Genomic DNA, 19,991 nt, shown 5'->3' with positions numbered 1-19,991 from the left:
CTGAGCACTCACTGAAATTGCTTTCTCAGAATGGAGAATGATCGATCAGGAGACAAACTGTACACATATTAGACTGAAAGAGTTTACAGGTAACTCTGGCCCAAAGCCATTGCCACTTCATTTCATGGGCTGAAACACCTCAAGTGGTGAAGTGAGGTGGGGGAAAGCCACTAAATGCTTTGCACAGGGAGATCCAACAGCTGGGTCTTGCGTTGGTTTACATTTATCGGATGGTGACAAGAGGGGAAAATTGGTCTTCATGTGCACGGTTGAAGATGGGCCTTTAGAAACTGCCGAGGAGTTTCAACAATAACAACAATAGCAAAAAAAATCGAGATGCTCAGGGCTCGCCCAAGATCAATCACTCCGAATGTCTGGAGGTTGGAGCCCAGGCATCAAGCACTTTTAACCAGGTGATACTACTCTGCAGTCACGGCTGACAACACTGGGTAAATAGTTCCAATCGGTAGCAAAGCCTCCTCCTTTGGGGAAGGCTTCCAGGGACCAAGGCTCCTTCAGGAGGGCTGATCCCCGCAGCCCGGGGGAATTTCAGCTCGCAGGTCCCATCTCAGGGGCAGAGCTCGGGCAACGGCGCCCACCTGGAGCAGGATTGGTTTAGTAACACAATCTCATGCACATCTCCTCGCAAACACCCCACGTAAGTCCAACACCGAGGCTGGAATACAGGGACCCGCAGAAGACCGGACCACTATCCTCCCACTCTAGACAGGCGGACGCCGCTCGCGGGGACCGGGGCTGAGAGCGGAGGGCGCATGCGCGGGCCGAGGCTGAGTGGGGAGAGCGCATGCGCGGCCGAGAGGGCGGTGCTTCCGGCTGGCGGAGGTGGGGACTGCGGCGTTGGGGGTCGGACTCCGGGTCGCGACCCCGACCCCTGCCCCGTTCGGCGACTTCGACCCCGACCCCAACCCGGGCCGTGACCCCCACCCGGTCATACCCGTATGGCCCGGCACGTGTTCCTGACGGGACCCCCAGGTAACCCCGCCCGGGTCTGCGCCTCCGGGAGGCCGAGGGGTGGGCGTGAGGGGCGCCCGGGCTGGGGGCGGTCCGGTGCTTTGGGCAAGGGGCTCCGGCCGGTGGCTTCTAAAATTCCCAATGTAAGTTACAGGCTTGGTGGTCTGAAGCCTGCGTGGCCTTTCCCGGAAAACGTGACTGTGAGTCCATCAGATAAGTGAAATGAGGCCAACTACAGGAGAACAGGAACCAGCTTGTGATGGGGTCGCCCCCGGGCTTCGGTCTTATAAATAGCAGGGGCGGCGGCAGCAGTAATAACTCCCGCAGTTGTGAAGTTGTGATGGACACGAAAGATATTTCGGGATCTCTGCCACCACCGCGGTGGAATCGAAGGTGTCTGGTTTCTGTCGATAGTTACATGTGCTCCTGCCCTGCACTCGTCATGAAAGGAAGAGCGGGATTTCAGTTGCAGGGTAGTGAAACCGTGTTCCCCATCCACGTTCACCGACCCACTGAATTCCCTCCATGATTGAGGCCGCAGGTTAAGAGCCTTGGTACCTACAGGGCACCGCCCACCCAGAGCCTGCGTCTGCGTTTGTCTCTTCTAATGCAGATCCCTCAGCCCTCGGGCTGTGAAGGTCTCACCTTTGAAAGGAGATAGTGTGCGTTCAAATGAGAGTCTGGGGGAAGACATAGATGCCTTTTTTTTTTTTTTAATTTTTAAAAAAAATTTTGTTGTATAGTTGGTTTACAATGTTGTGTTAGTTTCTGCTATACAGCAAAGTGAATCAGTTTTACATATACATATATCCACTCTTTTTTAGATTCTTTTCTCATATAGGTCATTACAGAGTATTGAGAAGAGTTCCCTGTGCTATACATAGGTACTTATTATCTATTTTCTATATAGTAGTGTGTATATGTTAATCCCAAACTCCTAACTTATCCCCCCCGCCCCGCTTTCCTTCCAGTAACCATTAGTTTGTTTTCTGTATCTCTTTTGACTTTTTGTCTGACTCTATTTTCTGACTCTATTTCTGTTTTGTAAGTTTATTTGTACCATTTTTTTAGATTCCACATATATTTGTCCTTCTCTTTCCGACTTCTGTCCTTTTCTTACTTCACTTAGTATGAAGTAAGGTCATCTCTAGGTCCATCCATGTTGCTGCAAACGGCATTATTTGTTCTTTTTATGGAATATACTCAGACACAAAAAAAGAATGAAAATGCACCTCTTAACTTTTTTCAGCTGGCATTCTTCTGTAAGAGTCTTGCCTTCTCTTTTAAAATAATGTTTTATAAATTTATTTATTTTTGGCTGTGTTGGGTCTTTGTTGCTGTGCACAGGCTTTCTCTAGTTGTAGTGCACAGGCTTCTCATTGTTGTGGCTTCTTGTTGCGGAGCATGGGCTCTAGGCGCGCAGGCTTCAGTAGTTGTGGCACATGGGCTCAGTAGTTTTGGCTTGCGGGCTCTAGAGCTCAGGCTCAGTAGTTGTGGCGCACAGGCTTAGATGCTCCATGTGGCATGTGGGATCTTCCTGGGCCAGGGCTCAAACTCGTGTCCCTTGCATTGGCAGGTGGATTCTTAACCACTGCGCCACCAGGGAAGCCCTAAAATAATTTTTAATGTATGAATTCATTTCTAACCTTTCTTTTTTTTTGTATTTTTATTTTTATTTTTTACTTTATTGGAGTATAATTGCTTCACATTGGTGTATTACTTTCTGCTTTATAACAAAGTGAATCAGTTATACATATACATCTGTTCCCATATCCCTTCCCTCTTGCGTCTCCCTCCCTCCCACCCTCCCTACATAGATGCCTTTTAGGCCAAGATACCGCACGTGGATAACTCATTATTGAAAGAAGAGGCAGGAAGGTTGTAGCAGCATCAGATACATTAAGGGCGGGGCGGGGGGGAAAGATGGGCTAAGCAGAAAGTGATTTCTTTAGCTTCTTTGCAGTTTTCAAGTTAGCTGTGGGTTCAGACATCAACCATTGTTGCCCTGGGCCTTAAATTCTCTTTCACTTTTTTTAATGATTATCTTTTTTAGCCTTCAGGAGCAAAGGCTAACTTAATATTGCAGATTCTGGAATTTTATTTTTACCAGGCAGTGGAGGAGTGCTGAGGAGGAAGGTGTTGTGAGAAATTTCTGATACCCAGAGGTAAAGGACCATCTTCTGAAAGTTGATTTGTCAGTCCTTTCTTTGAAACCTGGCATGCAGTTTTCTCAGCAGGCTGGCCCCAAGACATCTATGTGTTTCATAACAGAGGTGGCTTGTTATTGTGATTTTACCTGGCTGTGTCCCGGAGGTGGGTGGGGACAGAGGCTCGCCTGGCCAATAACTGGTTCTTCTTTCTGTTTCCTTCTTTATAAAAGTTTTATGTACATACACATAATTGGAAGACTCATTCCTACAGCATAGCTCTCTTAAGCCTGTCCTCAAAGCCACTCACCTTCTCTTCCTCCTAATCTTCGTTATGCAGTTATCCTGTAATTTTAATTAGCTCAGTGGTCAGTGTTTACAGTATTATTAGCAAAAGCTAATCACAGAAGAGCCTTGCATTTCTTTTCCCTTTGTGAACAATTTTTTTTTTCTCTTTGGAGTTGTTGTCTAATGTTATTTTCTCATTGACTTAGTTTCTTTCTCTCACCAACCCAATCCCAAACTCTTGTCGGCTGTCTAAATCTCTACATGTTCACAAATGTAAAATAGACAGCTAGTGGGAAGCAGCCACATAGCACAGGGAGATCAGCTCGGTGCTTTGTGACCACCTAGAGGGGTGGGATAGAGAAGGTGGTAGGGAGACGCAAGAGGGAGGGGATATGGGGATACATGTATGCATAAGGCTCATTCACTTTGTTGTACAACAGAAACTAACACAGCATTGTGAAGCAATTATACTCCAATAAAGTTGTATAATAAATAAATATAAATCAATCAATCTCTACACGTTCAGACCATCGGGTAAGATATCTTCTCAAAGAGGTCACTTTTTGTTGTCTACACTGTCAGGGCCTCACCCATGTGTCTTTGGCACTTAACATTTTTTCCAGCTTCCAACTATAGAGCCTCTGACCCATCCTGGAGGGCTTTCTCTGGTCCCTGGAGCCCACTCTGCCTGCACAGGGCAGGCCTGTAGGGCCAGGGAGTTCCTTCCCCCAGGAGCAGCCTTGACCATGATAGATGGAAGTGAGCGGGTAAACTCCTTACCGCCTCACCCCTCAGACAGGAGAACTCTGAGCCTTGGGTCCAAAACTGTCTCCTAGGATTTCCCAGTGGGATTAAGCTACCCACAGTGGTAACTTATTTGATAATGCGATTATCCTCCTACCATCATGTCGTCTTGGGGTGTTGCTTCTCAAATTAAACTGCCTGCACTTGAGTCTTTACTTCAGGGTCAGCTTTATGGGAGAACCAGAACCAAAATAATTCTGGAGCCTTCTGACCCTGTTCTTGTCTGTGCATGGTGTGGACCTTTCAGTTTGGGGTCTCCTTCTCACACAGGCCACTTCTTAGCCAGTGTAGACAACACTAGGGTAGTAGCTTAATTAACGGAGGTGAAAAATTCACCGGAAGATTTCTAGAGCCAAAGAGGAAGAAAGGGACTTGAGCCCAATGCCTCCTCTTGCTTTATGATGTTCTCCCTAACAGATCGGACCCACAATGTCCCCTTTTGTTACAGCTGTTCCATTTTGTCTTTTGCATAATGTAAATAGCTTTGTTTTTTCTTAAATTAAGAGTAATAACCACTCACTCTAAGACCAAAAAAAAAAACAATGAAATCAAGAAAAATTTTAAAGAAGTGAAAATCACATGGGTTTCCAACATACAGAAATAAATGCTGTAAACCTTTCTGTGTTCTTCTCGACATTTTCTTCTATAAACATATGCATACTTCACTTTTTCTTTAAATTGAGGTATAGTTGATTTACAATATTATATAAGTTTCAGGTGTACAACATAGTTATTCACAGTTTTTAAAGATTATACTCCATTTATAGTTATTATAAAATATTGGCTATATTCTCTGTGCTGTACAATGTATCCTTACAGGTTATTTATTTTATACATAGTAGTTTTTACCTGTTTATTCCCTGTCTTGCCCCTCCTACCTTCCCTCTCCCCACTGGTAACCACTAGTTTGTTCTTTATATCTTTCTTTTTTGTTATATTCACTAGTTTGTTTTATTTTTTAGATTCCATATGTAAGTGATAACATACAGTATTTGTCTTTCTCTGTCTGACTTATTTCGGTAAGCGTAATACCCTTCAGGTCCATCCATGTTGCTGCAAATGGCAAAATTTCATTCTTTTTTATGACTGAGTAATATTCCATTGTATATATGTACCACATCTTCTTTATCCATTCATCTGTTGATGGAAATTTCCATATCTTGGCTATTCTGCCAAGATAAATAATTCTGCTATGAACATTGGGGTACATTTATCTTTTCAAATTAGTGTTTTTGTTTTCTTTGGGTATATACCCAGGAGTGGAATTGCTGGATCATATGGTAGTTCTGTTTTTAGCTTTTTGAGGAACCTTTTCCACAGTGGCTACACCAATTTACATTCACATCAATAGTGTACAAGGGTTCCCTTTTCTCTACATCCTCACTAACATTTGTTATTTGTGGCCTTTAAAAAATATAATGGGGCTTCCCTGGTGGCGCAGTGGTTGAGAGTCTGCCTGCCGATGTAGGGGACACGGGTTCATGCCCCGGTCCGGGAAGATCCCACATGCCGCGGAGTGGCTGGGCCCGTGAGCCATGGCCGCTGAGCCTGCATGTCCGGAGGCTGTGCTCTGCAATGGGAGAGGCCACGACAGTGAGAGGCCCGTGTACCGCAAAAAACATATATGTATATATAAATGGAATACTACTATGTGTGTCTGCTGTTTCTTAACCTGCTTCTTCTCCATATATTATTTTCCTACACTGTGGTCTGTTTTCCATGCTAACCAGTAAACTGTTTCCATAGGTAAAGAGTATTCTCTTTAATAATGGCTGCATGAGATTCCTGTGTGTTTGTGTCATTACACACATGATACCATAATTTAACAGTCAACATTGCAGATCAACATTAAATTGTTTCTGTGTTTTGCACAATTACAAAGAATGCTGAAGTGAACATCCGGTTTCTTGTATCTCTGTACTGTTGTCAAATTCATTGCTAAGGATGAATTTCTAGCTGTGGCATTGCCGTGTACTGTGGTAGAAATGGCCCTTCAGGAAAGTCCCAGCTTACACATCCACCAAGGCCACTTGCCTGCGTTAAGCAGATTCTTCAGCGACTCCTAAAGCGTCAGTTACCGAAGGACAGAGCTGGGGTCACGACCCTACGTAGTTCTTTCCTAGTCACGTGAGCGTGGGCTGCTGCTCATGTTCCAGAAGGCCACATGCCATTGTTTGCTAGTGTGAAGTTTGGAGGAGAGAGGCTTTAAATGACAGATTGTCTTTTATTTCAAGGAAGGTTAAAAAGCTCCTTGGGGATCCGTGATGACTCTGGGCAGCCATAGAAATAATATGATTTGCAACCCTGTTGTATTTCAGAATAGCTGTTACAGACCTTTTTGTCCCCCTTTTTTGATAATCATGATGCCATTGACTTTAATCTGTATGGGAGCAAGTCTCATATAAACAAAGTCATGGTGGCAGATGAAGGCCCCTGTTAAAATGTATGGTTCTTCCTAGGTGTGTAACCGTGGACAAGTTACCTAACCTCTCTGTGCCTCAGTTTCTTCATCTGTAAAATAGGGACAAGGATGGTAACTGCTTCAGAGGGTGGTTGTGAGAATTTAACCAACAAAATGCTTGCGAGGCATGCGAGACCAGGGCCTGGCTCCACAGTGTCAGTGATTAGTATCGTTATGTTACTTGTAAACACCCAAGAGTTAATCAGAGTAGTCCAGGGGCCAGGCCGGAAGGGAAGGAAGGGGTCCTGGGTGGGGAGGATGGGCAGCTGGAAGTGCACAGGCTATAATCTGGGAAGGGGTTGTGGGCAAGCAGAAGGAATACTTAGGAACACTCCAAGGGGTGATGGAAGGGGTGGCCAACCTGATGGGATTGCTCTTGTGGAAAAAGTTGAAAAACTGCCATTCCTAGTGGTGTTTGTGGTATTTAAAAGTCCAGTTTTCGGGACACATACAATGTAAGTTTATGGAGGACTGAAGTCATGTTCCCACTCTTAAACGTTGGTCCAGAGTGTCTTAAAATCCTAACTTAAAGCGTGCAGCCTTTGACCGAAGCTTGACCAGCTTTACTTTCTAGGGGAAAAAGTTTGCTCCCCCAAGGAGAGTAAACCTAGGAGAAAGTAGAAGCTTGTCTCCTGGGATATAAATTGCACTTGAGATTGTTATCAGAAAACCACTCAACTGGTTCTCGGATCGTGTATGTGACAAGACCAATACTGTTTCAGAATTTAAAAATAAACTTCAAGATACCATTCATATTTTTATTATGCGTGTTTCTACTTGAAATTAAAGAGTTTTAACACCTGGAGCAGTCAAAATTAAGTGAAGTTAACATTCATAAAATCCATTTGCAGCCTATTTCTCTCCTCCTGGTGATTCCTGTGCTCCAACTAAGCAGTGGTTCCTAATGGGCCTTTTTTTTTTTTTTAGGGGTTGGAAAAACAACGTTGATCCAGAAAGCCAGTGAAGTTTTAAAGTCCTCTGGTGTGCCTGTCAACGGGTTTTATACAGAAGAAGTCAGACAGGGAGGAAGAAGAATCGGGTTCGATGTTGTCACGTTGTCCGGCGCCCGCGGACCTTTATCCAGGATTGGGTACTGCAGCTTCATTTCCGTGGTGTTTTATTCTCCCTGGGCCCAGGGCTGAGCCAGGTGATCTCTTCTATCTTGAAGAATCCTGAGCCTTTACGGATTTCTTGGAAAAAGAAAACAGAGGTTGAAATCATCACATGAAAAACAAAGTTGAAAATATCGTATTCCACTTAGAGCGTACTCCACTGAGTAGTAAGCTCTTCTCACTTGGTACTTCGTAGCCCTGTTTCTCATGTCACTCTTCTAAGATAGGTGATGCGCCAGCTCCCCGAAGGCAACTGCCGGGCCATGGGTGGTGGTGTGCCCTCTGGTGTTAGCCCTGCTCTCAGGAGAGGATATGGAATCAGATCAGCTTTGCTCACTGCCACTTTCTGTGTGGGTGATTTTTAAGGATGGTTTAGCACACGCAGAAGGCCAGAGGCTCAGTGGAGTAGCTAAAAACCAGAAATCAGTGAAGGGGTCTTTGAACAAAGGATGTACTATCTTTTCTTTCAGGTCAGAGCTTCCGCCTGGAAAGCGTGAGTGCTGCGTTGGGCAGTATGTGGTGAATCTGACTTCCTTTGAGCAGCTGGTGCTTCCGGTCTTGAGGAATGTGAGTGTGTGTTTCTGGTTTTTGAGCCCGTCTGTTCTCCGTGCCTTGTGGGAATTGCTGGCCCTGGGAACAGAGTGGCTTTCGCTCTTATAGAGAGGCCAGTTTTGCATTTACAGCTTAAAAGTCTTCAATTGATTGAGCCTTAGTAAGGATATGCCACATAATTTACTGTCACTCCGAACTACAAGTAAGCTTCTTGTTACAGAAATTCAGCATATGTATCTTACATTGGGAGGACTCTGATGCCTAGCTACCATGGTCCCCAAAGATAAGTCTTTCCTCTGCTTTCCGCTACATGTTAACCCTGTTTTCACAGCACAGCAAATAAACATTTAGGAAGGTAAAATGTCATATGAACATAATGGTAAGCACCTAACACATTATATCACTGTATTACCTGTATTTTTTTAAACAGCTTTATTGAGATATAATTCAGATACCATACAATTCACCCATTTAAAATACAGTTCATTTTTTTCTCATGTATTCATAGGATTGTACAACCAATTAACACAGCCTAATTTTAGAACATTTTTGTCATCCCGAAAAGAAATCCCATACCCATTAAGCAGTCTCCATTTCTGTGTATCCCCAGCCCCTGGCAAGCAGTACCCTGCTTTTTTGTCTGTAGATTTGAGTATTCTGGATATTTCCTAGAAAGGGAATGATATAATATGTGGTCTTTTTGTGACTAGCTTATTTCACTTGACATAATATTTACAGGGTTTATCCACATCACAGTGCATATCAGTACTTTGTTCCTTTTTATGGCTGTGTAATATTCTATTATATGGATATACCATATTTTATTTATCTATTCTTCAGCTGATGAACATTTGGATAAGTTTCTACTTTTTGGCTATTATGAATAATGCTGTCCTGAACACTTGTGTACAAGTTTTTGGGTAGACATCTGTTTTTAGGTCTCTTGAGTATATACCTACGAGTGGAAATGCTGGGTCATGAGGTAGTTCTATATATAACTTTTTGAGAAATTACTAGAGTGTTTTCCAAACTAGCTGTGCTGTTTTACATTCCCACCAGCAATGGATGATGGTTTCAGTTTCTCCACGTCCTTGCTAATTGTTACTGTCTGTCTTTGTAACTGTATCCCTTCTGGTAGGTGTTAAGCAGTATCACATTGTGTTTTTTTTTTTTTTTTCTTTTTTTTTTACAACTTACCCTTCCCCCTCCCCAAATCCTCAAGTCCATTCTCTAGTAGGTCTGTGTCTTTATTCCTGTCTTACCCCAAGGTTCTTCATGACATTTTTTTTCTTAAATTCCATATATATGTGTCAGCATACAGTATTTGTCTTTCTCTTTCTGACTTACTTCACTCTGTATGACAGACTCTAGGTCCATCCACCTCATTACAAATAGCTCAATTTCATTTCTTTTTATGGCTGAGTAATATTCCATTGTATATATGTGCCACATCTTCTTTACCCATTCATCCGATGATGGACACTTAGGTTGTTTCCATCTCCGGGCTATTGTAAATAGGGCTGCTATGAACATTTTGGTACGTGTCTCTTTTTGAATTATGGTTTTCTCAGGGTATATGCCCAGTAGTGGGGTTGCTGGGTCATATGGTAGTTCTATTTGTAGTTTTTTAAGGAACCTCCATACCGTTCTCCATAGTGGCTGTACCAATTCACATTCCCACCAGCAGTGCAAGAGTGTTCCCTTTTTTCCACACCCTCTCCAGCATTTATTGTTTCTAGATTTTTTGATGATGGCCATTCTGACTGGTGTGAGATGATATCTCATTGTAGTTTTGATTTGCATTTCTCTAATGAGTAAAGATGTTGAGCATCCTTTCATGTGTTTGTTGGCAGTCTGTATATCTTCTGTGGAGAAATGTCTATTTAGGTCTTCTGCCCATTTTTGGATTGGGTTGTTTGTTTTTTTGTTACTGAGCTGCATGAGCTGCTTGTAAATTTTGGAGATTAATGCTTTGTCAGTTGCTTCATTTGCAAATATTTTCTCCCATTCTGAGGGTTGTCTTTTGGTCTTGTTTATGGTTTCCTTTGCTGTGCAAAAGCTTTTAAGTTTCATTAGGTCCCATGTGTTTATTTTTGTCTTTATTTCCATTTCTCTAGGAGGTGGGTCAAAAAGGATCTTGCTGTGATTTATGTCATAGAGTGTTCTGCCTATGTTTTCCTCTAAGAGTTTGATAGTGTCTGGCCTTACATTTAGGTCTTTAATCCATTTTGAGCTTATTTTTGTGTATGGTGTTAGGGAGTGATCTAATCTCATACTTTTACATGTCCCTATCCAGTTTTCCCAGCACCACTTATTGAAGAGACTGTCCTTTCTCCACTGTACATTCCTGCCTCCTTTATCAAAGATAAGGTGACCATATGTCCGTGGGTTTATCTCTGGGCTTTCTATCCTGTTCCATTGATCTGTCTTTCTGTTTTTGTGCCAGTACCGTACTGTCTTGATTACTGTAGCTTTGTAGTATAGTCTGAAGTCAGGGAGCCTGATTCCTCCAGCTCCATTTTTTTGTTCTCAAGATTGCTTTGGCTATTCGGGGTCTTTTGTGTTTCCATACAAATTGTGAAATTTTTTGTTCTAGTTCTGTGAAAAATGCCAGTGGTAGTTTGATAGGGATTGCATTGAATCTGTAGATTGCTTTGGGTAGTAGAGTCATTTTCACAATGTTGATTCTTCCAATCCAAGAACATGGTATATCTCTCCATCTATTTGTATCATCTTTAATTTCTTTCATCAGTGTCTTATAATTTTCTGCATACAGGTCTTTTGTCTCCTTAGGTAGGTTTATTCCTAGATATTTTATTCTTTTTGTTGCAATGGTAAATGGGAGTGTTTCCTTGATTTCACTTTCAGATTTTTCATCATTAGTATATAGGAATGCCAGAGATTTCTGTGCATTAATTTTGTATCCTGCAACTTTACCAAATTCATTGATTAGCTCTAGTAGTTTTCTGGTAGCATCTTTAGGATTCTCTATGTATAGTATCATGTCATCTGCAAACAGTGACAGCTTTACTTCTTCTTTTCCAATTTGGATTCCTTTTATTTCCTTTTCTTCTCTGATTGCTGTGGCTAAAACTTCCAAAACTATGTGGAATAAGAGTGGTGAGAGTGGGCAACCTTGTCTTGTTCCTGATCTTAGTGGAAATGGTTTCAGTTTTTCACCATTGAGGACGATGCTGGCTGTGGGTTTGTCATATATGGCCTTTATTATGTTGAGGAAAGTTCCCTCTATGCCTACTTTCTGCAGGGCTTTTATCATAAATGGGTGTTGAATTTTGTCGAAAGTTTTCTCTGCATCTATTGAGATGATCATATGGTTTTTCTCCTTCAATTTGTTAATATGGTGTATCACGTTGATTGATTTGCGTATATTGAAGAATCCTTGCATTCCTGGAATAAACCCCACTTGATCATGGTGTATGATCCTTTTAATGTGCTGTTGGATTCTGTTTGCTAGTATTTTGTTGAGGATTTTTGCATCTATGTTCATCAGTGATATTGGCCTGTAGTTTTCTTTCTTTGTGACATCCTTGTCTGGTTTTGGTATCAAGGTGATGGTGGCCTCGTAGAATGAGTTTGGGAGTGTTCCTCCCTCTGCTATATTTTGGAAGAGTTTGAGAAGGATAGGTGTTAGCTCTTCTCTAAATGCTTGATAGAATTCGCCTGTGAAGCCATCTGGTCCTGGGCTTTTGTTTGTTGGAAGATTTTTTATCACAGTTTCAATTTCAGTGCTTGTGATTGGTCTGTTCATATTTTCTATTTCTTCCTGATTCAGTCTTGGCAGGTTGTGCATTTCTAAGAATTTGTCCATTTCTTCCAGGTTGTCCATTTTATTGGCATAGAGTTGCTTATAGTAATCTCTCATGATCTTTTGTATTTCTCAGTGTTAGTTGTTACTTCTCCTTTTTCATTTCTAATTCTATTGATTTGAGTCTTCTCCCTTTTTTTCTTGATGAGTCTGGCTAATGGTTTATCAATTTTGTTTATCTTCTCAAAGAACCAGCTTTTAGTTTTATTGATCTTTGCTATAGTTTCCTTCATTTCTTTTTCATTTATTTCTGATCTGATTTTTATGATTTCTTTCCTTCTGCTAACTTTGGGATGTTTTTGTTCTTCTTTCTCTAATTGCTTTAGGTGCAAGGTTAGGTTGTTTATTCGAGATGTTTCCTGTTTCTTAAGGTGGGATTGTATTGCTATAAACTTCCCTCTTAGAACTGCTTTTGCTGCATCCCATAGGTTTTGGGTCGTCGTGTCTCCATTGTCATTTGTTTCTAGGTATTTTTTAATTTCTTCTTTGATTTCTTCAGTGATCACTTCGTTATTAAGTAGTGTATTGTTTAGCCTCCATGTGTTTGTATTTTTTATAGCTCTTTTCCTGTAATTGATATCTAGTCTCATAGCATTGTGGTCGGAAAAGATACTTGATACAATTTCAATTTTCTTAAATTTACCAAGGCTTGATTTGTGACCCAAGATATGATCTATCCTGGAGAATGTTCCATGAGCACTTGAGAAAAATGTGTATTCTGTTGTTTTTGGATGGAATGTCCTATAAATATCAATTAAGTCCATCTTGTTTAATGTATCACTTAAAGCTTGTGTTTCCTTATTTATTTTCATTTTGGATGATCTGTCCATTGGTGAAAGTGGGGTGTTAAAGTCCCCTACTATGATTGTATTACTGTCGATTTCTCCTTTTATGGCTGTTAGTATTTGCCTTATGTATTGAGGTGCTCCTATGTTGGGTGCATAAATATTTACAATTGTTATATCTTCTTCTTGGATCGATCCCTTGATCATTATGTAGTGTCCTTCTTTGTCTCTTCTAGTAGTCTTTATTTTAAAGTCTATTTTGTCTGATATGAGAATTGCTACTCCAGCTTTCTTTTGGTTTCCATTTGCATGGAATATCTTTTCCCATCCCCTTACTTTCAGTCTGTATGTGTCTCTAGGTCTGAAGTGGGTCTCTTGTAGACAGCATATAGATGGGTCTTGTTTTTGTATCCATTCAGCCAATCTGTGTCTTTTGGTGGGAGCATTTAGTCCATTTACATTTAAGGTAATTATCGATATGTATGTTCCTATTCCCATTTTCTTAATTGTTTTGGGTTCGTTATTGTAGGTCTTTTCCTTCTGTTGTGTTTCTTGCCTAGAGAAGTTCCTTTAGCATTTGTTGTAAAGCTGGTTTGGTGGTGCTGAACCCTCTCAGCTTTTGCTTGTCTGTAAACGTTTTAATTTCTCCATCAAATCTGAATGAGATCCTTGCTGGGTAGAGTAATCTTGGTTGCAGGTTTTTCTCCTTCATCACTTTAATTATGTCCTGCCACTCCCTTCTGGCTTGTAGAGTTTCTGCTGAGAGATCAGCTGTTATTCTGATGGGGATTCCCTTGTGTGTTACTTGTTGTTTTTGCCTTGCTGCTTTTAATATGATTTCTTTGTGTTTAATTTTTGACAGTTCGATTAATATGTGTCTTGGCGTATTTCTCCTTGGATTTTTTCTGTATGGGACTCTCTGTGCCTCCTGGACTTGATTAACTATTTCCTTTCCCATGTTAGGGAAGTTTTCAACTATAATCTCTTCAAATATTTTCTCAGTCCCTTTCTTTTTCTCTTCTTCTTCTGGAACCCCTATATTCGAATGTTGGTGCGTTTAATGTTGTCCCAGAGGTCTCTGAGACTGTCCTCTGTTCTTTTCATTCTTTTTTCTTTATTTTGCTCTGCATCCGTTATTTCCACTATTTTATCTTCCACCTCACTTATCCGTTCTTCTGCCTCAGTTATTCTGCTATTGATCCCATCTAGAGTATTTTTTATTTCATTTATTGTGTTTTTAATCGATGCTTGATTCATCTTTAGTTCTTCTAGGTCCTTGTTAACTGTTTCTTGCATTTTGTCTATTCTATTTCCAAGATTTTGGATCTTGGAAATAGAATCTTGGATCATCTTTACCATCATTATTCTGAGTTCTTTTTCAGGTAGACTGCCTATTACCTCTTCATTTGTTAGGTCTGGTGGGTTTTTATCTTGCTCCTTCTCCTGCTGTGTGTTTTTCTGTCTTCTCATTTTGCTTATGTTACTGTGTTTGGGGTCTCCTTTTTGCAGGCTGCAGGTTCGTAGTTCCCGTTGTCTTTGGTGTCTGTCCCCAGTGGCTAAGGTTGGTTTAGTGGGTTGTGTAGGCTTCCTGGTGGAGGGGACTAGTGCCTGTGTTCTGGTGGATGAGGCTGGATCTTGTCTTTCTGGTGGGCAGGTCCACGTCTGGTGGTGTGTTTTGGGGTGTCTGCGGACTTTTTATGATTTTAGGCCACCTCTCTGCTAATGGGTGGCGTTGTGTTCCTGTCTTGCTAGTTGTTTGGCATAGGGTGTCCAGCACTGTAGCTTGCTGGTCGTTGAGTGAAGCTGGGTGCTGGTGTTGAGATGGAGATCTCTGGAAGATTTTCACCGTTTGATATTATGTGGAGCTGGGAGGTCTCTTGTGGACCAGTGTCCTGAAGTTGGCTCTCCCACCTCAGAGGCACAGCACTGACTCCTGGCTCCTCAATTTGGGATGATTTGTTGTCTATTCATGTATTCCAGAGATGCAGGGTACATCAAGTTGATTGTGGAGCTTTAATCCGCTGCTTCTGAGGCTGCTGGGAGAGGTTTCCCTTTCTCTTCTTTGTTCTCACAGCTCCTGGGGCTCAGCTTTGGATTTGGCCCCGCCTCTGCGTGTAGGTCGCCGGAGGGCGTCTGTTCTTCGCTCAGACAGGAAAGGGTTAAAGGAGCAGCCTCTTCGGGGACTCTGGCTCACTCAGGCCGGGCGGGAGGGAGGGGCACGGAGTGCGGGGCGAGCCTGCAGCGGCAGAGGTCGGCGTGACGTTGCACCTGCCTGAGGCGCGCCGTGCGTTCTCCCAGGGAAGCCGCCCCTGGATCCCGGGACCCCGGCAGTGGCGGGCTGCACAGGCTCCCGGAAGGGTGGTGTGGACAGTGACCTGCGCTCGCACACAGGCTTCTTGGCGGCGGCAGCAGCAGCCCCAGCGTCCCACGCCCGTCACTGGGCTCTGCGCTTTCAGTCGCGACTCGCGCCCGTCTGTGGAGCTCCTTTAAGCAGCGCTCTTAATCCCCTCTCGTCGCGCACCAGGAAACCAAGAGGGAAGAAAAAGTCTCTTGCCTCTTCGGCAGCTCCAGAGTTTTCCCGGACTCCCTCCCGGCTAGCTGTGGCACATTAGCCCCCTTCAGGCTGAGTTCTCGCTGCCAGCCCCAGTCCTCTCCCCGCGCTCCGACCGAAGCCCGAGCCTCAGCTTCCAGCGCCGCCCGCCCTGGCGGGCGAGCAGACAAGCCTCTCGGGCTGGTGAGCGCCGTTCGGCACCGATCCTCTGCGCGGGAATCTCTCCGCTTTGCCCCACCCAGGTATGTGGGGAGTTTCTTGTCTTTTGGGAGGTCTGGGGTCTTCTGCCAGCGTTCAGTAGGTGTTCTGTAGGAGTTGTTCCACGTGTAGCTGTATTTCTGGTGTATCCGTGGGGAGGAAGGTGATCTCCGCGTCTTACGCTTCCGCCATCTTACCCGGAAGTCTCACATTGTGTTTTCATTTGCATTTCCCTATTGACCTATTGATGTTGAGTATCTTTTCATGTACTTATTGGCCATTTGTATATGATATGCAGGTATACAGTTGGCTCTCCATATCCATGGGTTCCATGGATATGGAGGACCATTGTGCCATTTTATCTGAGGGACTTGAGCACCTGCGGATTTGGTGTGTGGGGGAGGACCCTGGAACCAGTGCCCTGTGGATACCCAGGGACGACTGTATTCGTCAACTCTGTAGTTGTCTTTACTTTCTTGATGTGATGACACAAATGTTTTTATTTTTATTTTTTTAAAAATTTTCTTTGGCTGCATGGCGCGGCATGCAAAACTTCCCCAACCAGGGATTGAACCCGTGCCCCCTGCAGTAGAAGTACAGAGTCTTAACCACTGGACCACCAGGAAAGGCCACAAATGTTCTTATTTTTGAAAAGTCCAGTTTATCTATTTTTCTTATGTTGTTTGTGCTTTTGGTGCTTTACCAAAGAAGGCTTTACTAACACAGTTTCAGGAAGGTTAACTCCCATGTGTTCTTCCAAGAGTTTTATAGTTTTACTAATGCATTTAGGCCTGTGGTCTGTTTTGAATTGATTTTTGTATATGTTGTAAGGTGTGGATCGAAAGTCATTCTTTTTCATATAAATATCCAGTTGTTTCAGAACCATTTGTTGACAAGACTATTCTTTTTCCATTTAATTGTCTTGGCACTCTTTTAGAAATCAATTGACCATGAATATAAGGATTGATTTTAGATTTTCAATTCTATTCTGTTTATCCTCATGTCAGTTCTACCTATTCTTATATCAGAAGCACACTGTTTGATTACTGAAGCTAGAATTTTGATAGAGATTATATTGAATCTATAAATCAATTTGGGGAGTATTGCTATCTTAACAATATTAAATCTTTAGATCCATGAACATGAATGACATGTCTTTTTATTTACTTAGAGTGTCTTTAATTTCATTCAGTCATGTTGTTTTATAGTTTCCAGCATATAAGTCTTATGCTTCTTTTTTAAAAATTTATACCTTACTATTTTATACTTTTTGATGCTATTGTAAATGGAATTATTTTCCTAATTTTATTTTTGGAATGTTCATTACTAATGTATAGAAATACTGTTGATTTTTGTGTATAGATCTTGTATCCTGCAACCTTGTCAAACTAATAGTTCTTTAATGAATTCCTTAGAATTTTCTATTTACAAAATGATACCATCTGCAAATGGGGATAATTTTACTTTTTCCTGTCCACTTTGGATGCCTTTTATTTTGTTTTCTTTCCTAATTGCCTCAGCCAGAAGCTCAGTTCAGTGATGAATAGAAGCATCGAAAGTGGACCTCCTGGTCTTGTTCCTGATCTCAGGAAGAAAGCATTCAGTCCCCCACCATCAAGTATGATGTTAGGTGTAGGTTGTTTGTGGACGGCTAACACCAGGTTGAGGAGGTTCCTTTCTGTTTCTAGTTTGTGGTTTAACATTTGTTTTTTAAAGTGAAGAAGCATTGAGTTTTGTCAGATCCTTTTTCTGCAGTTATAGTGGTGATTATGTGATTTTTATCCTATATTATATTAATATAGTATATTACATTCATATTTAGATGTTAAACCTACTTCGTTTTCTTGAAATAAATCCCTCTTGGTCATGGCATATGTACATTTCTTTTATATTTTGCCGGATTCTATTTGCTAGTATTGTGTTGAGGGTTTCTGCATCTACATTCATAAGGGATATGGACCGTAGCTCTCTTTTCTTGTAGTATCTTTGTCTAATTTTGGTATCAGGGTAATTGTGGTCTTGTAGAATGAGTTAGGCAGTACTCCTTTGTCTTCTAATTTTTGGAAGAGTTTGTAAAAGATTGGTGTTAATTTTTCTTGGAATGTTTGATAGAATTCACCAGTGAAACCATGTGGGCCTGGGTTTTTCTTCATGCGAAGCTTTTTAATTATGAATTCAATTTCTTTACTTGTTATAGGTCTGCTGATTTTTTATTTCATGTTGAATCGGTTGTGGTAATTTGTGTCTTTTAGTAATTTATTGGTCCATGTCATTAGATAGTAAGTTATCTAATTCGTTGGCATACGGTTGTTCATATATTCCCCTGTAATCCTTTTTATTTTGTAAGGTCTGTGGTATTTTCCCTTCTTTCATGCATTTTAATTACTTAAGTCCTCTGTTTTTGGACTTCAGTAATAGTTAAAGGTTTGTCAATTTAGTTGCTCTTTTCAAAGAACCAACTTTCGGTTTTGTTGACTATATATTACTTGTTTTTTGCATTCATTCATCAAATATTTATCAAATCCCAGATATACAGTCAGGAACAAAACATGTTTTCTACTCTCCCAAAACTCTCATTCTAGTGGGAAATGTAGACATTAAACAAATAAACATAATTGTCAAAAATGCTGCCAAGAAGAAAAGCAGGGTGCTGTGAGAGAAGAAAGAGGAACTGACTTTAGATCTGGTGACCAGGAAAGAGCTCTGAGGAGGTGACATTTGGATGAAATGAAAAGATAAGAGGGCACCATCCCTTCCGGGAGGGAATACTGGGGTGTTGTATGGGGGGGTCTGGGAGAACATCACGGATGATAGAAGCAGAGACACCGAGGCCGGGGGCCCTGGGCAGGAGCAGGTAGAGGAGGAGGTACGGTGGGTGAGCCGGGTAGAGTCACATGATGCAGGGTTTTGTGGTGCATATTAAGGAATATGGGTTTTATATCATCTAATATATTATTATTATTTTTTTTTGCTGTACATGGGCCTCTCACTGTTGTGGCCTCTCCCGCAGCGGAGCACAGGCTCCGGACGCGCAGGCCCAGCACCCATGGCTCATGGGCCTAGCCGCTCCGTGGCATGTGGGATCCTCCCGGACCGGGGTACGAACCCGTGTCCCCTGCATCGGCAGGCGGACTCCCAACCACTGCGCCACCAGGGAAGCCCTCATATCATCTAATATAGACTCACACCATTGATTTATAATACTGTCGTGAAAATTGAAGAGTATGGACCTGTCTCAAGAGGCAATTCTTTATCAATTTTGTGGCCGTCTCCATCGTACCAGCAGTCGAGTCCAAGGTCCTCCCCAGGGCCCGGAAGGCCAGCACTGTCCGGGCCTCCTGCCCTCCATCCTCCCCATCTCCTGCCTGCTGGCTCAGCCTGTTCCCCTCGTGCCCGGCCCCCAGCCTTCCTCCCTTGGCACTGCTGTTTCTGTGGTTGGCAGGCTCCTCATATCTTGACCTCTCTGCTCATTCAGGGCTCAGCTAAAAGGGGCGATGAAGGCTTTGGCAGGTGCCCAGGGCTGCTGGAAAGGTCAGGTGTGCCTGCTGAGGGCAGCTTCTGACTCCCAGGGCCGGCGGGATGTTGCACTGTGTTGGTAGCGGCTGCTGCCCCTCCGAGCCCACCTGCTCCTTGGCTTCTCCCCCCACTGCCTGCTCCCCTCACCTTTCTTCCTGATTTCTTCCTCTTGGAACTTTCGTTCCCTGCACTGGGGACTCTTGTGCCTGTTGTGTTGCGTGGAAACAGTCAGGAAACATGATATTTTTCTCTCTAGTTCTTTTCCCATCAAATACCTACCTCTCTACTTAAATGTTCAAGAAGCAAGTGAAATACTTCAAGTGAAATTCCAGATGATGGCTCTGGCTTTGGGTACTGGATCCATATAAAGAATTGATTTTTACTTACCTTGCTTAGAGCAAACAATCCTAGGAGAGCAGTGTGCACATATGGCCTTGACGTCTATCTGCAGGATTACATAAGAAATCGTGTACTGACCGGAATAAGAACTTGAATCTCTTTTTTTTTTTTTAGTTAAAAAAGAAAGAAAAGCAGACTCTTCCAATATTTTATACTTTCATTACCAAACCCAGACTTTCACCATTCTAAGTAGGAAAATTTCCCAGGCTGCAGGTTCCTATCCATGGGTTTCTTTTCTGAAGCAGAATTTTTTCTCCCATCTCATGTATTTTACTGGGGACAAAGAAAGGAAAAGGAATTAGTGTTTTGCCTTTGTACTTAAAAAAGAAAGAAAGAAAGAAAGAAAGAAAGAAAAGAAGCAAAGTTTAAGTAACTAGGCA

The 19,991-nt window shown here is 42.4% G+C and overlaps 1 protein-coding gene across 2 annotated transcripts in view; it reads left to right on the top strand.

Annotated features, from left to right (window-relative positions):
* Positions 1-857: 857 nt before the first annotated feature.
* The window catches only part of NTPCR (nucleoside-triphosphatase, cancer-related), a 43,537-nt gene continuing 24,403 nt past the window's right edge, over positions 858-19,991 (top strand). For both annotated transcript variants that reach the window (XM_079698957.1, XM_079698956.1), the window contains exons 1-3: positions 858-993; positions 7,600-7,762; positions 8,255-8,351. In XM_079698957.1, coding sequence (XP_079555083.1) covers positions 960-993; positions 7,600-7,762; positions 8,255-8,351 — 294 coding nt within the window. In that variant the 5' untranslated portion in view covers positions 858-959. The remainder of the gene's footprint in view (positions 994-7,599; positions 7,763-8,254; positions 8,352-19,991) is intronic.

The sequence above is a fragment of the Hyperoodon ampullatus genome, assembly GCF_949752795.1.
Source record: "Hyperoodon ampullatus genome assembly, chromosome: 1".
NCBI lineage: Eukaryota > Metazoa > Chordata > Mammalia > Artiodactyla > Ziphiidae > Hyperoodon > Hyperoodon ampullatus.
This window is presented reverse-complemented; position numbering and strand designations above follow the sequence as displayed.